This window comes from Hyperolius riggenbachi, chromosome 5 (genome assembly GCF_040937935.1).
Source record: "Hyperolius riggenbachi isolate aHypRig1 chromosome 5, aHypRig1.pri, whole genome shotgun sequence".
NCBI lineage: Eukaryota > Metazoa > Chordata > Amphibia > Anura > Hyperoliidae > Hyperolius > Hyperolius riggenbachi.
The window spans coordinates 324573673-324597048 of NC_090650.1; the positions used below are offsets into that span (position 1 = coordinate 324573673).

At 44.7% G+C, this 23376-nt stretch overlaps 1 protein-coding gene across 4 annotated transcripts in view; it reads left to right on the forward strand.

Moving 5' to 3' along the window:
- The first annotated feature begins 3875 nt into the window (after positions 1-3875).
- The window catches only part of TAF4B (TATA-box binding protein associated factor 4b), a 192217-nt gene continuing 172716 nt past the window's right edge, over positions 3876-23376 (forward strand). For all 4 annotated transcript variants that reach the window (XM_068237294.1, XM_068237293.1, XM_068237292.1 and 1 more), the window contains exons 1-3: positions 3876-4832; positions 9456-9601; positions 17242-17364. In XM_068237294.1, coding sequence (XP_068093395.1) covers positions 4532-4832; positions 9456-9601; positions 17242-17364 — 570 coding nt within the window. In that variant the 5' untranslated portion in view covers positions 3876-4531. The remainder of the gene's footprint in view (positions 4833-9455; positions 9602-17241; positions 17365-23376) is intronic.

A 23376-nucleotide genomic window follows, 5' to 3' on the forward strand; every position in this document is an offset into this window, starting at 1 on the left:
TTGAACAGGCCATTGTACTTACGCTACTTAAAAAACTCTCACTGGACCCGTCACTTCCATCCAGCTACCGCCCCATCTCCCTCCTCCCTTTTGCATCTAAACTCCTGGAGCGTTTAGTCCACCGATGCGTGACCCATTACCTTGGCTCCAACTCCCTGTTTGCCTCCCTACAATCAAGATTTTGGCCAGCCCACTCCACCTAGACTGCCTTCACCAAGACCGTAAATGACCTCACACTTGCCAAGGCCGAAGGAATATACACTATCCTTCTCCTCCTAGACCTCTCATCAGCATTTGACACTGTTGACCATTCCCTGCTTCTCCATTCCCTGCAATCTGTGGGTATCCAAGACCTTGCCCTAGCATGGTTTTCCTCCTACCTCTCAAATCGCTCCTTTAAGACCTCCTTCGATGGTTCCTCCTCAACCTCCATCCCCCTTTCAGTTGGGGTCCCCCAAGGCTCTGTTCTTGGTTCCCTGCTGTTCTCAATTTACACTGCCTCCATCAGAAAACTCATCTCCTCTCTCGGTTTCAACTATCTCCTATATGCAGGTGACACCCAGATTTACCTCCATACCACTGACCTCTCCACCACCACCATGGAGAAGGTATCCTCCTGCCTCTCGGCTATCTCATCCTGGATGTCTGCCAGGTTTCTAAAGCTGAACCTGGGTAAGACAACTCCTAATCTTCCCGCCCCGTGCTGTTTCACCCCCCACAACCTCCACGTCACTGTCAATGGCACAATCATTCGTCCAACCACACAAGCCGGCTGCCTGGGTGTCACCCTGGACTCAGTCCTCTCCTTAACCCCCCACATCCAAATCGTAGTTAGGGCCTGCAATTTCCATTTATGCAACATCTCCAAGATCCAGCCGTTCCTGACCCCAGACACTGCCATACTCCTTGTCCATGCCCTCATCTCCCACCTGGGTTACTGCAACTCCCTCCTGTCAGGCCTTCCTCAAAACCGCATGGCCCCCCCTACAATCCATCATGAACGCAGTAGCCAGACTAAACTACTCCTCTCATCACTCTGTCTCCACGACTCCCCTTACACAAATCCTTTCATTGGCTTCCAATTCACTTCAGAATCAGATTCAAGATCCTATGTTTGGCATACAAATCTATACACAAGTCCTGCCCAACCTACATCTCTGACCTGGTCAGCAGATATACACCTGGCCGCACACTTCGCTCCTCCAACAACCTCCTCTTATCCACCCCACGCATCTCGCAATCCCATGCACGAATACAGGACTTCACTAGAGCTGCCCCCATCCTGTGAAACTCTTTCCCACTGTCCATCAGGCTTGCCCCCACCTTCAATACCTTCAAAAAAGAACTCAAAACTCACTTCTTCAAGGAGGCCTACCTCAACTCAACACTGCCCTAACCCTCTCTGCCAAGAACTTCTTGGTGCACCCACTCCTTTCGTGTCACCAACCCCTCCCTCTAGATTGTAAGCCAGTGGCAGGGCCCTCTCCCTTTGTGTATCATACATGACTGTGAGCACTTTACCCAGAATTAAGGGAACTTGTATTTTACCACTACCACTCCAGTGTATGATTTGGCATTGTATTACTATCTGCATTGTGTTGTGTATTTCATTGCTTATTAACTATACTGTTTTATCCAATGTCTGTTACCTGTATTGTGCTGTTACCCGTTATTATTGTCTGTAATCCTATTTATTGTACAGCGCTGCGTAATATGTTGGTGATATATAAATCCAATAAATAATAATAATGCCTTATCCAAGTTAACATGCCTTAGAGATGACACGCCTTATCAGAGTATCATAGCGAGTGCTATGAACTTATGCCTGCTAATTGGCAATGACGAGAGCTCCACTTGTCCTGCCCCAAGCCCCTGCGGGTTTGTAGCGCTCGCTATGCTACTCTGATAAGACATGTTAACTTTGATAAGGCGCGTTATCTCTTATAAGGCATGCTATTTATCTTAGTTAATCATGGCCCTTGGTGTGCACCAGCCCGTACAGGGGAGAGCTTTGTAAGTCAGGGTTAAGAGTTTGAACTGGATCCTCTGCTTAATTCAATGAAGAGCTTCACAGAGAGGAGCAGCACATGAAGAGTGAGAAGTAAAATGCCAAAAATAATAATATATATATATGTCAATCCATTGGCATTTCCATGATTGCTTCCCTTACTGTGTTGGACGGTAAAGTTGCAGGAGAACTAGGCTCCATCACAGCAATTGGCCGTTGTCACCAGAAACCCAATGTAAAAAAACTATGGGGGTTATGGTCAGTAAAGACCGTGACTATAGAGATGGTGCTGTAGCTTTTGTAGGGCACATACAATTGCCAAGCACTCCTTCTCTATGGTGGCGTAAGCTACCTCCTGAGGTAGAAGTTTCCAACAAATACAGAATCAGTTCTTCTCTGCTTGATTTACCTGGCTTAAAGGGAACCTAAACTGAGAAGGTTATGGATTTTTCCTTTTAAAATAATACCAGTTGCCTGACTCTCCTGCTGATCCTGTTTCTCTAATACTTTTAGCCACAGTCCTTTAACAAGCAGGCAGATCAGGTGCTCTGACTGAATTCAGACTGGATTAGCTGCATGCTTGTTTCAGGTGAGTGATTCAGCCACTACTGCAGCCAAAGAGATCAGCAGGACTGCCGAGCAACTAGTATTGTTTAACAGGAAACATCCATGTGCCTCTCAGTTTAGGTTCCCTTTAAAGGGACTCCGAGCTCTGTTTAAAAATAAAATTTGAACTTACCTGGGGCTTTCTCCATCCCAGCCCTGGTCGGGACGTCCCACGCCGGCCTCCTGGCTCTTCTCCCGGCGGCTGTCCGCATAGCGCGGACAGGCCGGGCCCCCGGGCGACACTGGCGAGTGTCGGGGCTTCTTCTTCCTTATACGTCACGAATGACGTCACACGCCGGCCGCCGCGCGTCATGACGGCGGCCGGCGTGACAGCACGGCGCATGCGCGATTAAACCGCGCATGCGCCGTGCTGTCACGCCGGCCGCCGTCATGACGCGCGGCGGCCGGCGTGTGACGTCATTCGTGACGTATAAGGAAGAAGAAGCCCCGACACTCGCCAGTGTCGCCCGGGGGCCCGGCCTGTCCGCGCTATGCGGACAGCCGCCGGGAGAAGAGCCAGGAGGCCGGCGTGGGACGTCCCGACCAGGGCTGGGATGGAGAAAGCCCCAGGTAAGTTCAAATTTTATTTTTAAACAGAGCTCGGAGTCCCTTTAAGGAACTACATGTCCTACAATGCATTTACCTTTATGAGTCATGACTGTGGCTGTTGGACTCCTGCAATGCATTGTGGGACTTGTAGTTCCTTAACAGTTGAAGGGCCAAGTTTGCCCATGCCTGCTCTAAAGTCAGTGTAATGTAACGTACAGTAGAATCTTTGTCAAAGCAAACTTTGATATAGTTCACCTCTGGCCATAATAAACTCAGGCGCCTTTATGAATATAAAATGACCAAACTGATATAGCAAACTTCTGACATAGTAAACTACTTGGCCAAGTCCCTTTGAGTTTCCTATAAAGGGATTCTACTGTCTTTACTTTGACGACAGCAGTCTATGGAGCTACATTTTCCATACCCATCAGGATGTTAGCGGTACAAATGATGAAATTCTCGCCCTGGCCGCACCACAGCCTGCAAAGTCACACCGCTTATGAGCTCACATACTAGCAATGGTTACTCAGCTAGACAGCTACCCCCACTCCCCAGTAGTGTTGTCCGGATCATGAACGATTCGGATCTTTGATCCGAATCTATTTTGTGAGTCGAATCATCCGAATCATCAAAATGAGTGATTTGGATCGAAAAAGGGGCGGGCCAAGGAGCGACACGCCCCCTCTCAGCGTGCAGCGGGCTCCTGGAAGCAGAGCAGAGATGGATCGCTCTGTTGAAGGGGAGGCTGGGGAGCCAGCCTTGCAGGGAGACCGGTAGATGAGAGAGAGGGGACATGGGTGCCCTCTGTCCATCTTCTCCCCTTCTCTGTGTGCCCACCCCCCTCCACTTCTCCTGTCCACAGACCTGTCTTGCTGTTCATTTCACCCCCGAATGCTTCCGTAGTAAAATGATCCGAGATTCGGATCAAAGATCCGGATCTCTTCAATGATCCGATTCGAATCATCCGGATCATTGAAAAGATCCGAACTTCCCATCTCTACTCCCGAGCCTCAGCCTGTGCATGATGAAATAAGAAGGAAACCGGGCAGTCACAGCACCGCCTCCTGAGACGGGAGTGTCCGGCGAAGCCAATTAGCGCGGCCGCCCTTCCTGATCGGCGGAGGGGGTGTGAGCGCCTGCGCTGGCCGCACATGGCTATATAAGCATGGCTGTAGCACAAGCTGGGCGTGCTGAGTGCTGGGCTATGGGAAAGTCATGGGTGATGTACGGGAATAAGTGGTGCAGTAATATCAGTGCGATCATTCGTTTCTTGTAAACTGTCACAGTGAGCCATACACTACACACAGATCCCTGAATGTATACACAGACGTAGGTGCTGCTGGATCGCGCTATACCCAGGTATACGTAATGAAAGCCGCACAACTGTCTCTCGCAGCCCCCGCAGCAGTGGCCAGCCCGGTACTCCACGACACGGGGCAGCCAGGAGTGCTCATCTCTGATATCACATCTCCGGGGATGCCAGAAGCCCCTGCTACCGCAAGCCGGGTACCATCTTCACAGCCTCCTGTACTGTCTACTCCCGTCTGCAGCAAGGCTGGCCCTGGAGCGTCAGCGCCTGCACTGACACTGACAGCAACGCAGCAAGCAGCGCCTCCCCGAGCAGCACAGGCCACCATACAGTTACCTGCCAACTTCCAGATACCTCCTGGTGAGTAATGTGCCAACATTGTTCACTGTCCTCTGTCTGTCTCCCTGCCCTCCTCCGCTAAGTGATGGGTAATAACTTGTTGCCTATAGCAACTCTCACTGGCAAAACAATAGATTCATGGGCCCCAGTGCAGATTGTCTAGCCCCTCCCCTTTCCTTTGGACTATTTATACAGTAGTTGCATAAAACCATTATATCGATCTTTCCTGGGACAACCACTCTGCGGAGGTGGCTGTTTATCTAGCAATTTTTCTGTATGATGGAACATTTTATTTGATCCTTTAATTTAATTTGAGTGTTTCCCAGTGTGCTCCATTGATGAAAACTGTGCGATATCATGTCAAATTGACCAACTTTGTTGTTCAAGCAAGATGGAAGATATCAGTCGATCAAACAGAAATCGGCTAGCATTCACATGATTTTGATCAACAAAGAATCTGTTTTTGGGGACCCTGACCTCAAAAAAATAAACAAAATTGGTACTTACCTGGGGCTTTCTGCAGCCCACCGTAGGTTGGGAGGTCCCTTGGCGGCCTCCTGGCTCTCCTCCCGGTCCCTCCGCCGCCTACCGCACCGGGGACACCCGCACCGGGTATCTGGCTCCCATTTCCTGAACCGGGGCGCTCTTCGTCATTATGCCGGCCGCTGCACGTCATCACGGCGTCTGGCGTGACAGTACTGCGCATGTGCGGTTAAATCGCGCATGCGCAGTACTGTCACACTGGCCACCGTGATGATGCGCAGCGGCCGGCGTAATGATGAAGAGCGTCCCGGTTCAGGAAGTGGGAGCCAGATACCCGGCCCGGGTGTCGGCGGTGCGGTTTGCGGCGGAGGGACCGGGAGAGGAGCCAGGACCACGCCAGGGGACCTCCCAACCTACGGTGGGCTGCAGAAAGCCCCAGGTAAGTACCAATTTTGTTTATATTTAGAGCTCGGAGTCCCTTTAAGATTGAATGTGAAGGAGAATTGCATAAGATCACGTTTATAGTGTGTGGGCCGCTAGTCAAATGGCTTTTGATCAACCACACTAAAGTTGATCGCCCAAATAAAGTAACTTTTTATTGCATGGTAGTAGGTTGATCCACCGGTTGGATCTGGCAAACAACCTGTTATCAGTCAGTCATCTTGTTGTTTGCCAGTCGTACACACGCCCATCTTATCTTCCAGCAGACAAGTTTGGAAGATAGTTGGACAGATTGTTGGTACGTGTGTATGACCCTTTAGTCCAGTGCTTTTCAACTTCATGAGCAGGGGGCGTGGCTAGCACCAGATTTTTCGGCTGGAAGTAGCAAAGCATCAATGTCCAGGCATTGGAGGCGGAGCCAAGCACAAACAAGAGGTGTAGGCTTGCTAAAGGAGGGGGGCTGACACAAAAAATAGTCTAATCACGTGAGTGCATCCCAGATTTGGCCTGTGGGCTGCCAGTTGGACAGCACTGGTTTAGTGGATCGAAGCAAAATCACTAGATGTATGGCTACCTTTAGAATGGTACTGTACAAACCTAGGATGAGTAGTTTAATGATTACCACTGAATAGATCATTACTATTGGAGTACTAAAAGGGCTCATACACTGGTCGATTTCAGCCATTGATCGAATCGATTGATCTGCCACAAATCTGTGCACGTTTGATCGATTTGCGGCCGATTTCAATCGATTTGATCTATCTGACAGGAGAAAATCTAGGTCGATCTGCTGGTGGCAGCTGATTGATGGCACATATAGTTGCATTGGATCTAATGGTGCAATAATGCATTTAGATCGATTTTCAATAGATTTAATTCTGAAATCTATTGGAAATCTGTTCCTACTGTGTGGCACACATCAGATTCGACTTAACAGGCATCTGACAAATCTATCTGATGGTCAAATCCGATGCAAATCTATCAGTGTATGGCCACCTTTGTTAAGAGTTAAGGGGCCCATACACTGGTCGATTTACGTGATCAATAAATTCGATTGATTTGCAGCTCACTTCTATCGATTTTGATCGATTTACTCCGAAAGGATGGATAATATAGGTTGATCTGCTGCTGGCAGCAGATCGATGGCCCATAGAGTTGCATTGGATCTAATGGTCCAGTAATGCATTTAGATAATTTCCAATAATTTCATTCTGAAATCTATTGGAAATCTGTTAGTGGTGCAGTGTTCTCCCCAGAAATTTTTTCCAGCCGGGTGGCATGAAAAAGTAGCCGGGTGGGGCAATATGAGAGAAGGCAGGGCTGGCGCTTCTCTGCACAACTCTGATTATAGTAGAGGAGGAGGTGAGCCGATGACAGCCGGGTACTTACCAAAACTAGCTGGGTGGAGCACCCGGCTAAAGGAGCCTGGGGAGAACACTGGTGGTGTGTGGCACACATCAGATAGATTCATGTCAAATTTGACTTGACAGGCATCTGACAGAAATCTATCTAATGGTCGAATCTGCTGCAAATCTATGTGTATGGCCATCTTTATTTCAGCTACTTTAAGAGGGCTCGATTTGAGCCCTTCAGGTCCAGAGGCCCTGATGTAGTTTCTCTGCAGTGCCTTGGATGCTGTGAATTCCACCAGTGCAACCTAGAAGGTGAAGGGAAAGCGTTACTATGGCAACCCTCTCATCCAGATATGAGTTGGCAGGGGCATCTGCAGAAAGCTGGGGTTCAGAACTGCAAAAGCAAAGCAGAACTCTGTATACTGGTAAATTAAAAATAACTTTTAGGGAGAAAGCTGGTAACCTTTCAAGAATGGCTCCTGGTGGTCTCTGGTCGTCGTCTTCTTTTCCTGCAGGTTATTTCTCTCTCAGGGCTGCTAGGACAATAGTAAAGATCTTCCAAATGTCTTTTGAAGGTGGATAGTGCGTCCTGCTCCTTTTGGTAAGAAGTACAAACAGGGCTAGGCTCAACTGGGCACTGTGCAACAATGATATGGGCCCCCCCTCTCCATAAGCAGCATTATGCCCCTTTGTTACTGCGCTCCTCCATGGCCCAGTCCAGACTCAGTGGAACCTCAAGGTCTCCCCCTCCAGGTGTATAATTATCTTCGAGGCTCCTGCAGAGAATTTTGTCAGCAGAGGGACTCGCCTGGTTACAGACGGATGGAGCAGTATGCCAGCAGGGGCATGCAAGTCATTCCACTGCCTAATTGTCTGCAGGGGCCCCAGTCACCACTATTCACTTATTGGGAGACCTGGGGGCACCAGCTGCCAATTGTGCAGTTGCCCCTATGGGTGTGCTGGCCCTGAGTACAAAGGACAGATCCTGGAAATGTCTGTTATTGACAGGGCTCCTTAGGGTTGGCTTAACAGCAAGGAAACAAAGGCAACTGTGTGGGGAGAACTGGGAGCTATTATTGAGTGGGCTGACTGGAGGGCTTTAAACTTTCACTGCTCTGTTCTTGCACTTCCCTGTTAGACCTCCAGAACCCAGCAGCCACCCAGCAGAAGTCATGCTCATCTTTGTTTACTTGAACGGTTCCCCAACAGATCTCTAGATCCCCATGGCTACACAGCAGCACCAGAGAGTACAGAAGATGGAAGTGTCGTCCCGGCATCCATAGAGTACTTGACCAGCTCCCCAACAGACCTACAGTTGCCTGCAGCCACATGGCGCTAGAGAGCAGCTCCTGCATTTCAGGAGGACACTTCCCACGAGGAGTACATTTGAAATCGGCGCCGGTAGACTTGGGCGCAGAATACAGCCGGTATATGGCTGATTCTGCTTCTGCACAAGTCCGGGCCGTTTTAATTACTATTCCCCCTCCAGGCCGCCATGGATAGTGGGGGAATGAAATAATTCGGCTTCCAGCGATTGCTGGAGGCCGAATTATTGTGTGTTTCAAGCAACCTCGGCTCCGTCTCTAACGGAGCCGACGTTACTCACTGAGCGCTGCAATAGGAATGATTCCTATTGTAGTCTATGGAGGCGCCGGCTGCGCCCAAATCTAGCAGCGCTGAAAAGCACTGCTCCGCCCACGAGAGCTTGCTAATGGATAGGAATTGCTGCTGGCTTGTTTCTGGATACCGGGCAGTGGGAGTTGCTGCTGGTCTGTGTTTGTGGGTGCTGGGCGGCACAAATTGCTGCTGGGCTGTTTCTGGATACTGGGAGGCAGGAGTTGCTGCTGGCCTGTGCCTCTGGATACTGGGTAGTAGGAAATGTATGGAAACCAATATCCTCCAATGGTAGTTAGGTGCATCTGGGTTGAATGCAGGGTGTGCATGTTATCTATTAGTAGGCTCTGCACACTCATGCAGGTAGTCATTTGGATGCAGTTTGTCTTAAAGGAGTTATCAGGAGGTCGGCCTGGCGTCATCGCCGGGGACGGGGAGTTGCTGCGTGCAGAGCTGCGGCGAAGGATATGCTGGGAGCTTGGGGCTGGAGGAAGTCCCGGGTAAGTAGCGCTTATATTGTTCAATTTCGCCTGATAACTCCTTTAAGTAGCGCTGCCCTTTTCAGCTGTGTACAAAAAGTGTAAGTATAGTCTACGGTCAGCCACTCCCAGTTAATAGTTTGCAACTAGTGCATATGCACGCTTCTTGTTTGGATTCAAGGTGCATTTGTTGTCTCCAGAAAATGCTCTTTTGCTTGTTTATTGGCCTTTTAATATTTCATTTATTTTAATTGTTGATTTGTATCTTTCCACAGGGACAGTTCTTATCAGGAGTGGCAATGGACAGCTCATGCTGGTATCTCAGCAGGCTTTGGCCCGTGCTCAGGCACAAGTGCAAAACTCCAATGCAAGATCCCCTGCATCTTCCAATGCTCCAACTGTTCAGATCTGCACCGTACAGGTATATAGTTATTCCCCCCTTCCTCCACCTGTATCATTTTTTTACCAGTTCGAGTGTGTGTGCATGTTTAGTCTTTGGTAACAATTTGACTTTTCCCATTAATACAAAGAGGGGGTTTCATACTAAGAAACAAATACAGGAGAGTCCTGGTTATCTAGAACTCAACTAACAAGCAGTCTCAGCCAGTCAGCACAAATCGCCAGCAGTACTCACAGGCCAACTTTTTAGGCCGTCTGTGGATCTAAACTCAGAACTTTCACTCTGCTTTAAAAGATTAGCCACAGCATAAAAACCTTTAAGGAAAAAATGACTTCATTACAATTTACAGGAAGCTTAGAAAAACCTGAAGTTAAAATTGGCTTCACATTCCTGGGAGCAAAGAAAGAGTTAAGCTTAAAGCGGAACTGAAGATAGTTGTAAAACAGTTTCACTTACCTGGAGCTTCTGCAAGCCCCCAGCAGCCGTCCTGTCCCGTTCCGGTCCGCCGTTGCCAATCAGTGCCAGGCAGCGCTGAGGGGTGGTTTGGGACTCCCAATGACGTCATCCCGCCCCGTCGCCATGGCAACGGGGGAAGCCCTCCAGGAAATCCTTTGAACGGGATTTCCTGATCGGAGATCGCCGAAGGCGATCGAAGCGGGCGGGGGGATGCCGCTGAGCCCTGGGCTCGCTACATGATATAATAAAAAAAACAAAAAACTGCTGCGCTGCCTCCTGGCGGATTTTTTTATACTGCCAGGGGGGTTAAAATGATCTTCAGTTCCGCTTTAACTATTTACCAGGAAAGAGCTGAGGCACACAGCTCTGATTCACATCTGCTGTTAAAGAGGAACTCCAGGGAAAATAATGTAATATGAAAACGCTTCATTGTAAAATCTTTTAAATCCCTGATTTACATTCTGACATTTATCACATGGTGACATTTTTACTGCTGGCAAGTGATGTAGCTGCTGCTTGCATTTTTAGCAGTTTGAAACAGCTGTAAACAGCTATTTCCCACAATGCAACAAGTTTCACAGACCGGAAACTGCCAGGACCTTCTTGTGGGAGGAATTTCACCACAATATCAGTTATACAGAGCTCCCTGATGATCCGTTTGGGAAAAGGAAAAGATTTCTCATGTAAAAGGGGGTATCCGCTACTGATTGGGATGAAGTTCAATTCTAGGTTACAGTTTCTCTTTAAGCTTGTGGACACTGTGCTGTGCAAGCAACTATGTGTTGAATAAAGACTTTAAATTGTCTGCTTTGCTAGAGTTGGGGTCCACTTTAAAGACTGCCTTTCGTGGCTACTCCAAGGTTAATATACTTTCATTTACTGTATTCTAACATTTAATACAGCGTTCATGGTACGTATATAGAGTGGGTTATTCTATATTAGCTAGGCCTATTTTTAACATCGAGTCTTAAAGTGAACCCAAGGTGAAAATAAACTACTGAGATAAACAACTCCTAAAATGACTTTTTTTTCTTTTAGAAATCCAATGGTTTTATTTTATATTTAAACATTTACAAAGTAGGCTGAATGTTTGGTTGTCCCTGCTCAGTGGCAGCCTATTAACCTCCTTAGCGGTATGCCCGACACTGTCGGGCATACCGCTCTGTGGCCCCAGGAGTCCCCCATAATAAAATGTGTTTTGTCCCAAATGAGTGTAAATCCTTTAGCTAGCACTAGGCTAGATAGTTCAAGTGTCGGGCACCCGCCGCTCCTCAGCGATCCCCCAATCCCCCCGTTTATACGTTACTCCTCCTGGATCCAGCGATCGCACAGCCTCCCGGCACAGTTCCGGTCTCTCTATGGGGAGGATCGGGTTTGCGCATGACGTCGGCGACGTCATGACATCATATACGATCCACCCCATACTGAAGACCGGAGCTGTCTAGGGAGATTACGCCGATCGCTGGATCCAGGCTGGGTAAAGTATAAACGGGGGATCGGGGGGTGCTGGGAATTTGTACTAGCTAGCCTAGTGCTAGCTAGAGGGTTTTCGGCTGCGGGATCTCTGGGGGGCACAAACTGGCAAAAATATTGACCCTTTTCTATCTCCCTCTGCTCTCAGAAGTTGTATTTTGCCAGAAAAACTTTTATGGCTGTAATGAATGCTTATCAGTGATGTTTACTATATTCTCGACAAGATACCAACAAGGCAGAAGCTTTCACTTCATGCCTAAAAATTACCTCTCGGGCAACAAAATAAAACAAGTAGAACAGCTTTATGTCTTGTGATGAACATACAAGTTTATCTCATCATGTCACGTCGCCACGATCATATTTGGTGCCGGATAACTGAGACTCTATTGTACATAATTTAATTTTTCACGCATTTAATGGAAAATTGACAACATTTAAAAACTCCGGAAATCCCCTAAAACCACTCTTTGGCCCCAGGAGTCCCCCATGCTTAATTAATTTGATCTATTTGCTCCAAAACGTTTAGCTAGCAAGTTCACGTTCGGCACCTCACGATCCCCCGATCCAGCCAGTTAATGTTATAAGCTCCAGCGATCGGCGCAGCCTTCCTTCACAGCTCCGGTCTCTCTATGGGGAGGATCGGATCTGGGCATGACGTCATGATGTCATGTTCGTTTCTCCCCATAGTGAAGAACGGAGCTGTCAGAGGAGGCTGCGCCGATCGCTGAATCCAGGCTGGGTAATGTATAAACGGGGGAACGGCGGGGATCGGGGGGTGCTGAACATGTGAACTAGCTAGCCTAGTGCTAGCTAGACATTTTGGAGCTAATAGATCAAATTAATTTAGCTGGGGACAGAAATGAGCAAAACCTTCTGACCTGAGCGGCGTAACGCTCAGGAGTTTAAACCAGTGCTCCTCAAACTAAGCGCCTCCTCCCTTTCTTTCGCCAATAACTTAATCACTGCTAATCAAAATGAAGTGATCTATACAGGGAGTGCAGAATTATTAGGCAAGTTGTATTTTTGAGGAATAATTTTATTATTGAACAACCATGTTCTCAATGAACCCAAAAAACTCATTACTATCAAAGCTGAATATTTTTGATAGTAGTTTTTAGTTTGTTTTTAGTTTTAGCTATTTTAGGGGGATATCTGTGTGTGCAGGTGACTATTACGGTGCATAAATATTAGGCAACTTAACAAAAAACAAATATATACCCATTTCAGTTATTTGTTTTTACCAGTGAAACTAATACAACACCTCAACATTCACAAATATACATTTCTGACATTCAAAAACAAAACAAAAACAAATCAGTGACCAATATAGCCTCCTTTCTTTGCAAGGACACTTAAAAGCCTGCCATCCATGGATTCTGTCAGTGTTTTGATCTGTTCACCATCAACATTGCGTGCAGCAGCAACCACTTCCTCCCAGACACTGTTCAGAGAGGTGTACTGTTTTCCCTCCTTGTAAATCTCACATTTTATGGTGGACCACAGGTTCTCAATGGGGGTTGAGATCAGGTGAACAAGGAGGCCATGTCATTAGCTTTTCTTCTTTTATACCCTTTCTTGCTAGCCATGCTATGGAGTACTTGGACGCGTGTGATGGAGCATTGTCCTGCATGAAAATCATGTTTTTCTTTAAGGATGCAGACTTCTTCCTGTACCACTGCTTGAAGAAGGTGTCTTCCAGAAACTGGCAGTAGGACTGGGAGTTGAGCTTGACTCTATCCTCAACCCGAAAAGGCCCCACAAGCTCATCTTTGATGATACCAGCCCAAACCAGTACTCCACCTCCACCTTGCTGGCATCTGAGTCGGACTGGAGCTCTCTGCCCTTTACCAATCCAGCCACGGGCCCATCCATCTGGCCCATCAAGACTCACTCTCTTCATCAGTCCATAAAACCTTAGAAAAATCAGTCTTGAGATATTTCTTGGGCCAGTCTTGACGTTTCAGCTTGTGTGTCTTGTTCAGTGGTGGTCATCTTTCAGCCTTTCTTACCTTGGCCATGTCTCTGAGTATTGCACACCTTGTGCTTTTGGGCACTCCAGTGATGTTGCAGCTCTGAAATATGGCCAAACTGGTGGCAAGTGGCATCTTGGCAGCTGCACGCTTGACTTTTCTCAGTTCATGGGCAGTCATTTTGCGCCTTGGCTTTTCCACATGCTTCTTGCGACCCTGTTGACTATTTTGAATGAAACGCTTGATTGTTCGATGATCACGCTTCAGAAACTTTGCAATTTTAAGAGTGTTACATCCCTTTGCAAGATATCTCACTATTTTTGACTTTTCTGAGCCTGTCAAGTCCTTCTTTTGACCCATTTTGCCAAAGGAAAGGAAGATGCCTAATAATTATGCACACCTGATATAGGGTGTTGATGTCATTAGACCACACCCCTTCTCATTACAGAGATGCACATCACCTAATATGCTTAATTGGTAGTAGGCTTTCGAGCCTATACAGCTTTGGAGTAAGACAACCGGCATAAAGAGGATGATGTGGTCAAAATACTCATTTGCCTAATAATTCTGCACTCCCTGTATCTTTTTTTTTTTTTTTTTTTTTTTTTACACCAATTAGGATGTATATCATGCTTAAGGTGGCCACACACCATACAATTTTTTAAATATCTGTTCAATTTAAGAATTGCAATCAATTTTTCTGACTGATTGTAACATTTCAAAAATATGACCAATGTACCACACACCTATGTTAAATTTTTTCCTCAATTATGATAAAAATGATTTCAATTATGATAAAAATGATTGGAAACTCAGATTGCTAGGGTGTGTATAGTAATAAATTAACAATCCAACACACACCATACAATCTTTAGTAGAAATTGAAGAGAAATATCTGGCATTCCGGATCGATTTAAATCGAAAAAAACGGGAAATCCGATCGGATTTTTGAGTCGAATGAAAAAAAAAAGCTTTCGATTTTTTCGAGAGATACGATCGTTTTTATCGAATTATTGTAAAATCGGATCATTTTATTGTATCGTGTGTGGCCACCTTAAGAATTATTTTATTCTAAATGCATTTCAATGGGAATGATGAGAAAAAAAATGGAAACGTGTTTCCCTTCTGTGGATAAAAGCCACGCATTTTATTTGCCCATTTGTCCCAGTAATTGCAATATTTAAAATATTTCTCTAGTACAATATATGGCACCAATATTTTATTTGGAAATAAAGGTGTGTATTTTCAGTTTTGTGTCCATCACTAATTACAATGTCCATCACTAATTACAAGCGCATAATTTTAAAAATAACGGTAATATACTCTCTTGACATACATATTAAAAAAGTTCAGTTCCAAAAGTTAACTATTTATGTATTTTTTTTCCTTTTCTTTTTTTTTTTTGTTATGCAAGAAATGTATTTGGGTACTATGGGAGAGTGTGGGAGGGAAGGAGTGGGTCTTTTTATTAAAATGTATGTAGGTGTAATTTTTTTATTTGGCTACAAGATGCCATTGAGCATTATTTTCTATTAGCGTACTATAAGTACGCGAACAGGAAATAATGCGTGGACGTGTTACTTCCTTAGTTATATACAAGCAAATGAGCACTACCATAATTGTGCATCTTAGCCTCCTCAGAAGCAGCCGCTAGCTGCGACCGCGCAAGGCACCTCCCCGGGCCCCCCATGCACCTTCTCTCTGGTAAGAAGGCTCTTTTAACACTATTTTATGCACATTTGTGATTTAGCACTGAGACAAGGTTTTGTAAGGAGAGGGAGGAATCCCTGACTGTATATTGAGGGATTGTGCACACATGTGGATTGCTTTCTGCCTGTATCTTTTGTATTTAACTGTTTTTGTATATTTATTAATATATATTGGGACCTATGCGCATGCGCACACCCACTGGTTTGTGTGTGGGGGTGGGCATGCGCAGATGTGCCCCTTTGTGGCACAGTATTGCGTTTTTGTTGATTATTTCTGTATTGTCAGACATTGATGGCACACTAGATTGTTTGATGCACATATGCGTGTATGCGCACGCCCGCATTTTTTGTGGGGGCATGGGCATGCACGTATTCTTTTTTTCTTGCTATTAGGCACTGGCAACTACCATATTAGCACTTAAAGCACTTTATATAGTTTCCTATGGTCACATGCAGCGCCTGCTGTGACCAGAGAATCAGAGATCAAATTTGAATTTATGAATTTATTATTATGGGTGGGGGTGAATATCAATTATACAATATAGCAGAAGGATTTGTGGTCTGGCACTCAATTGCTTGGATCTGGGGGTTGCAGGATCTTAATCAGAGGGCGCTTGCATCACATACTTTAATCACATCACCACCTTTCTGTTGCTTAAATAACTTCTACAGGGCTGGCAGGGGGAACTTCGAGGAGTGCAGTAAGTAAAATCTAGTGCAGAGCACCACAATATTCTTAGGACATGTAAAAGAAGGATACCGTGCACCTATCTCTTAACCAGTTCCATCTGTTTATTCCTTTCTTCAGCCAGCGTAAACAAAGCAAGGCATTGACATATGCAAAGGTCAAACCTGTGTTCTAGAAGTTGCAGCGGTGAGGGAGGTGAAGGTGACCAGGGGAAGATTCGGACGGCACTACAGCCGTTTCACGCCGCTCGGGCGCTTGTTCACATGCGTGTCCGTCACGGACACGCATGTGAACAAGCGCCCGAGCGGCGTGAAACGGCTGTAGTGCCGTCCGAATCTTCCCCTGGTCACCTTCACCTCCCTCACCGCTGCAACTTCTAGAACACAGGTTTGACCTTTGCATATGAATATCAATTATAATTGGCAGCCTCTGGGAGTTTTTTATGTTTTTTTATTTTTTTATTTTTTTTAATGTACCTAGCTTGTTGTAATAAAGATAGTTTTTCACTAGAGATTTGACTTAGTGGTGATTTATAGAGATTCAGATTTGCCCAGGAATGCTTTCCCTTTTTCTCAGTTGAAGAACGTTTTACTTCCTTAGTAACAACGCAGGCATCTCATGGATGCCGGCGATCATTGATACTGGGACTTAGATCAATGCATGGGGACTGCGTTCCATTCATTGAGCTCCCCTCCAACTGCCGCAATAGATGAGGATCTACGTCCCTAGGACTTCAGATGAAGTCCTGCAGGACGTAGATATACTGCAGTAAATGCAGTAAATATTGCAGATGTGGCAACAAAGAAGAGATACTATTTACAGTTTTAAAGATGACTTTCACTTTTATGTGCCAATTGACCTCGGCAATCGGCAGTTAAAGACACTGTTTAGTCGTTCATCTGAAAGAGGCCTAAATTATCCAGAATCTTATCAGTGCCTGTCCCTTTAAAGCCTGGAACACACCATGCAATTTCCCGTCAGATAGATGGGTCGAATAGATAATTTCCGACAGGTCCGATCTGATTTCCGATCATTTTTCTGATCGATTTACAGAGAAGTGTTCAGAAAATCGATCGGAAATCTGATCGCATCTGTCAGAAATTATCTATCGACGCATCTATCTTATGGGAAATTGCATGGTGTGTACCAGGCATAAGATGTAAAGTGTGTATATTAGGTTTAGTACTAAAAATAGATTGGCTATTGAGTCACTGCTTTCTACCTTTTTTTTCTAGTGTTAAACACAATAGATACAAAAAGTATGCTTACAAAAAACTACACTTTTTGAAAGCTGGGTTTATTTTATGGCCTTGGGCTGCAAAAGCGCACACAATGCATCTTTTTTTAACTTGTATTTGTTTTTAGAGTCCAGGAAACCAGGTGGCGTCAAATATCCCAAAAAGCACTGTGAGAACCGCACCCTTCCCAGCACCCATAACAGCCATAGCGCTATCACCAAATGTTAAAGGAAATTCTGCTGTACTCAAAGTAGGTATTAATAAACATTTAGCATTGCACTTGGTGTCAATTATGTGTTTACCTGCCCATGTGGCACATTATAGAAAGCTTAACATGGATGTTATAACCTGACATGCTTAGCTCTTTCTTTAATTCCCTGGTGCTATTAAGGTAGGCACACTGTCTCAAATGTAGGGCACAATCAATATTTACTTGATACTGATCATTTACCACCTTGCTCCACTAGATACTTGATGAGATCTCAGTAGAGATCTGATCTCATGTCTTCTATAGTGCTGTGTACAGCCAGGGCCGGTTTAAGCAACAATGGGGCCCCAGGGCAAAATAAACCTGGGGGGCCCCCCCAACATATACCCCGGAACAAAAATCGGCATTAGGGGACCTTTTTTGCAGCTGGTATAAAAGGGTGTGAAGTCCCAATCGGTCGGAGCTCCACATTCTGGCTATCCCAGCCTGCATGGGGACAAGGGGTTAAAAAGTTTCAGGAGGGGGGACCCCACATAATTAAAAAAAAAAAAAAAAAAAATTCCCGCACCAAAAAAAATTGGGGAAAAAAAGAAAAAATGCCAGGGATCTTCATACAGCCATATTGCGGCTGTATAGCGATCCCTGGTCAAAGCGCTGCAGCTGCGTATAGACCCCCTGGTAACCTCGTCAGGAAATTTATTGCGCTTTCGATTGATGCATGTAAAATTACACTACCGTTAGGTTTGCTACTAAAAGTGACATTTACCGCATTTAAAAGTATACTTTTTTCCTTCGAAACTTTAAAATCAATTTTCTCAAAAACTATAAGGTCTTTTTGAAAAATTGTTTTTTCCTCTTATTCCTAATGATCTCCTTAACATATCCTGCAAATGTAGGGTTTCTAGCATTTAAGGTGGATTTGCTATTAACCATTAAAGTCGGCAGGTTTTTAAATGTGTATTTTTTTTTTCTTTTAAAACTTTAAAATCGATTTTCTCAAAAACTATAAGGCCGATTTGAAATTTTTTTTCTCCTCTTGTAGCCACTGGGGGCCCCTACAAGCTCTGGGGCAGCTGCCTCCTTTGCCTTAATGGTAGCGCCGGCCCTGTGTACAGCTCCAGTGAAGGAAACAAATGCAGGCTTGTTTGCCTATCGCACTGATCATAGACTGCCACACGATCTGGCCATATTGATCTTCAGGAAGAACAGACTTTTCAGTGTTTGTTTCAGACTTTGTTCATTTTCATTTGAGTCAATGCTTTTATGCAATCTTTCATCTAAGATTCTAACCTATAAAAAAGTCTCGGGGCCTGTACACACTGAATATCACCAAGCGCAAATGCAATGGGCAAGTACAAAAAAATCTAAGTTGTATACTGGGTCATGATGGATACAAATCAGTGCAAATCACTTGGAGGATATACTGATAAAAAGCACGCACAAAAAAACCCCATAAATCAATATGTGCAATATGTCATGTTCCAAACAGGACCTAGCAGAAAACACACTAAGAACACACAGATTAAAAAATGTGCAATATGTCATATACCAAACAATTGTGTAACATTAAATTGCTAGTGCTATGAATATAAAGATTGTATGAATACAAAAAAGGCAAGATACCCTATCAAAGTGCTGTGCATATAGGTGAAGAAGAAGCTGATTAGACTTATCCAATGTATAGAGGCAGGCAGTGGAGTGGAGTGCAGCATAATGTGCTTGCAGCAGAGCTGCTTCAATGGAGGCTGCACATTTTTTGATCTTTGGTTCTTAGTGTGTTTTCTACTAGTTACTGTTTGGAACATGACATATTGCACATATTGATTTGTGTTGTTTTTTTTTGTGTGTGTGTTTTTTACCAGTATATCCTCCAAGTGATTTTGCACTGATTTGTATTTATCACGACTTAGTACAAACTTTGCTTTTTTTGTACTTGCCCAACGTGTATAAACCTATTCCACATGAGTAGTATTGTAATAGCTGTTGGCAGCAGGTTGACTGATACGTTTTCGGGGATTTTTTTTTTAATGGTTTTTAAATTTTTACTTATTGTCAGCATTGTACTTGAATAAAATTGATTATATATTTGGACATAGGGGTTTGTATCTCTTTGTAGGTTGAGGTTAATTTTGAATTTTATTGCCTTTATGCTCAATACCGACTTTATTCTTGCTCATCTCTGTTATGTTGGAAAGCGCAAACGCAATATGATTTTAAAATTGCATCCTTGCATTTTTCTTGCGAAAAGTCCTTCAACTGGAAATTGCAAGATCTCCTGGGATTTGACCTAAAAAACAAAACAAAATGGCATTGGGTTTTTACATGCCATATTTCAAAAAGTGCTGCAGTCAATTTTGTAAAATCGCACCGCTGTGTACAGATCATCAGGATTTTTAAAAAGGCTTTGTGATTGAAAAAAACGCATGCGATTATACAAACGTAGCGTGTAACAGCCATGTGTACAGACCCTAAAAGTGTACACCTGTTTTCAAACATATTTGATGTTTGAGTGATAAATGCTGTTTAAAAGATGTTAAAAAGATAAGCCCCCTTCAATCGAAAGTAGTTTTCTTCTTAAATATTCATCAACAAGGACTGTACTTTTAGGGATTGAGAGCTGAATCTTGGTGGTTGGGGGGGAGGGGGTACTGTGGCATGAGCGCAAGGCTTCATAGCTTTTTTCCTTTTTGTACTATGGCTGCAGCTAGGAGTGGGATGTTTGATCAGATCTCTGCTGAGATTTTATCTAATGTAGAGTGTGGCTGTATGGCAAGGTGTAGGTGATCAATGCTTGATAGATTTATTTTTTTATTTTTTTTTTTTTTTTATTTTTTATCAGGGAGAGCTACTGTATATCAGTAGCACTGGGTCAACCACACAGTTCCCAATAAACACTGTGTTCTGAACCAGAGTGGTTACTGTTGCTCTCTTCCCAGACAGGTACACCAATCCTGCATGTATCAGCATAGGTACACAGTAGGAAAGAAGCACACCATAAGACAAGACTCAAAGCGCATGAGCTGCAGCCACAAGGACGCGCTCAGTAGGCAGTAGCAGTGTTAAGGAGTCTAGCCCATTACTGAATAGGTGCTGGCTTACTGAACAGGAAGAACAGAGATTTGAACCCTGGTTACCTGTGTCAGAGCCCCTTAAAGAGACACTGAAGCGAAAAAAAATGATATTATGATTTGTATGTGTAGCACAGCTAAGAAATAAAACATTAAGATCAGATACATCAGTGTAATTGTTTCCAGTACAGGAAGAGTTAAGAAACTCCAGTTATCTCTATGCAAACAAGCCATTAAGCTCTCCGACTAAATTAGTCGTGGAGAGGGCTGTTATCTGACTTTTATTATCTCAACTGTTCCTGGACTATTTACTTTTCCTCTGCTAGAGGAGAGGTCATTACTTCACAGACTGCTCCGAAAGACTCATTTTGAATGCTGATTGTTGTGTAATGTGCACATATTATAGAATGATGCAATGTTAGAAAAAACACTATATACCTGAAAATAAAAGTATAAGAATATTTTCTTTGCTGCTAATCTTCTAGCAATTATTCATAGTACACAACCAATTCACTATATCATATTTTTTTTTCGCTTCAGCGTCTCTTTAACTACTTCAGCCTTCAGTGGTTTTTCACCGTATGCATCCAAGCAATTTTCACTTCCCATTAATTCGCCAATAACTTTGTCACAATTAATTGATCTATAACTTATTTTTCCGCCACCAATTAGGCTTTCTTTGGGTGGTACATTTTGCTAAGAATTATTTTTTTAAATGTATTTTAACAGTAATATGAAAAAAAATGGAAAAAAAATCATCATTTTGGTCCTTATAGCTTTAAAATAATGCATGCTACCATGATTAAAACCCACACGTTATTTGCCCATTTGTCCCAGTTATTACACCATTTAAATTCTGTCCCTATCACAATGTACGGTGCCAATATTTTATTTGAAAATAAAGGTGCATCTTTTTCAGTTTTGCATCCATCACTATTTACAAGTTTATAATTGAAAAAAATATTAGTAAAATAGCCGTTTGACATGCATATTAAAGTTCAGACCCTTAGGTAACAATTTTTTTTTTTTAAACATTTTATTTGGGTATGTTTTGGGTGTGGGAGGTAAACAGTTATTTTTAAAAGTAATTTATTGTGTTGTGTGAAAAAAAAATGTATGGACAGTACATGTAGTTTTACTATATGGCCACAGTCAATTTTTTTTTTAAATTCCATCCTGTAAGCGAGCACACTCGCTTACAGGAAGTATAAGGAGAACATGATTATTTTTTTTTTGCTTAGAAAGACCGCGGCTTCTCATAAGAAGCTGTTGGTTTTTCTACCGGGGACTTAGATCAATGAATGGGAACATATGGGAACTATGTTCCCATTCATTGATCTCCGGGCTAATGGGGGGTGGCATAGGAGCACACAGCAGCAGCCTTTTGGACGTGACAGTCAAGTCCAAAAGGCTAAAATGGTTAAGCGCAGTATGATTACTTGATGTTATGGTCTAAAAGTGGTGCAATTTTTTCGCAGGCTGATAGTGGAGCCCTGCTGTGTACAGTGACAAGCACTCGTGCCACTGCGCACTCCCGTCATTTGGCATCCTGGAGGAACAACAGAGCCACTCTGCCGCCGCAAATCTGCATTAGGCGGTCGGCAAGTGGTTAAACAATGACTGCACACTATGCGCTGCCCCGTTTCTAGGTCAGTGTGGCCGCCCTGAGGGCTGAGGGAGGGGAGGCGATGTGATGGATGGAGAGACGCAGCAGTGGGGAGGGTGGGCCGACCGCTCCCTCCCTTCCAGGTTCGCCCTCTGTGCTCCCACCTCCGCTGCAGAGTGAGCGCAGCAGGAAGCGCTGTATACAGCAACTCCCCTTCCTGCATTTCAATTGCTGATCACTTGCTGCTGGCCTCCTCTGCATAGCTGCGGTATACACACTCTGCATCCTGTTTAGCAGGAAGTAGAGTGTGTATAAGCGTCTATGCAGAGGAGGAGACCAGCGGCAAGTGATCGGCGATTGGAACACAGGAAGGTGAGTTGCTATATACAGCACTTCCTGCTGCGCTCACTCTGCAGCGGAGAGGGCAGCACGGAGGGAGGCCCGGGAGAGGAAGGGAGGGAGAAGTCGGGACGCCCTCCCCGCGGCTGACTCCCCCCGCCATTATGGGTGGAGAGAACCTTACCTATTTAGCCTATACTGGGGCCAGCTACCTATCTAACCTATATTGCGGGTACCTACCTATCTAACCTATACTGGTGGCAGCTACCTATCTAACCTGTACTAGGGGTCCTACCTATCTAGCCTATACTGGGGGCACCTACCTATCCAACTTATAATGGGGGCACCAATTTTTACATCCTCGCCCTGGGTGAATTTTTGCTTAGAAACTGCTCTGGCTATGCGTTTCGGGCTCTGCCTTTCAACAGGTGTAGACCTGATGAGGGACAGAGCCTGAAATCTTGTTTAAACCATACATAGTGGTTGTGTTTGGTTTTGGGGAAGTAAGTCCACACTTTTATCTGTTTTTACCTATGATCAATTTTTACTCTGCTGGCGCCTCTGTTTCCATTACAATTATTGTTATCCACCTAGTGGATGGGTGAACATCCCTTCTTTCCTTCTGGCGCTGTACAAAGTAAGAAATGAACATTGTCAAGAACCGGCCCGCGGCACGCCTGCGTATACGGTTCCCGACTGCGGGTTTGACCAGATCAAGCGGGGGACAACCTTATTCAAGCCACAAACAAGGCTGTGACCCCTAAAAAGCTTCTTACTGCCACCACTAGTGATTGCTAGACACGTCAACTCAGCTGTCGAGTGCTCAACACGCAATCTACGTTTTCGTATTCGGGTCAGCTTTGCGCTTAGGCCGAATATGGGACCGCCACGCACCCACACACGCAGTACAGTTGTACAGTAACACAGCACAATCAGGCACTGACTTGTAATGCAAGTTACACTGTCGTGCAGCAAAACCACTAACAGTCGTTCCGAACGATACTGTTAGCCACTCCCACTCTGCTGTCGAGTGCAGAAGTG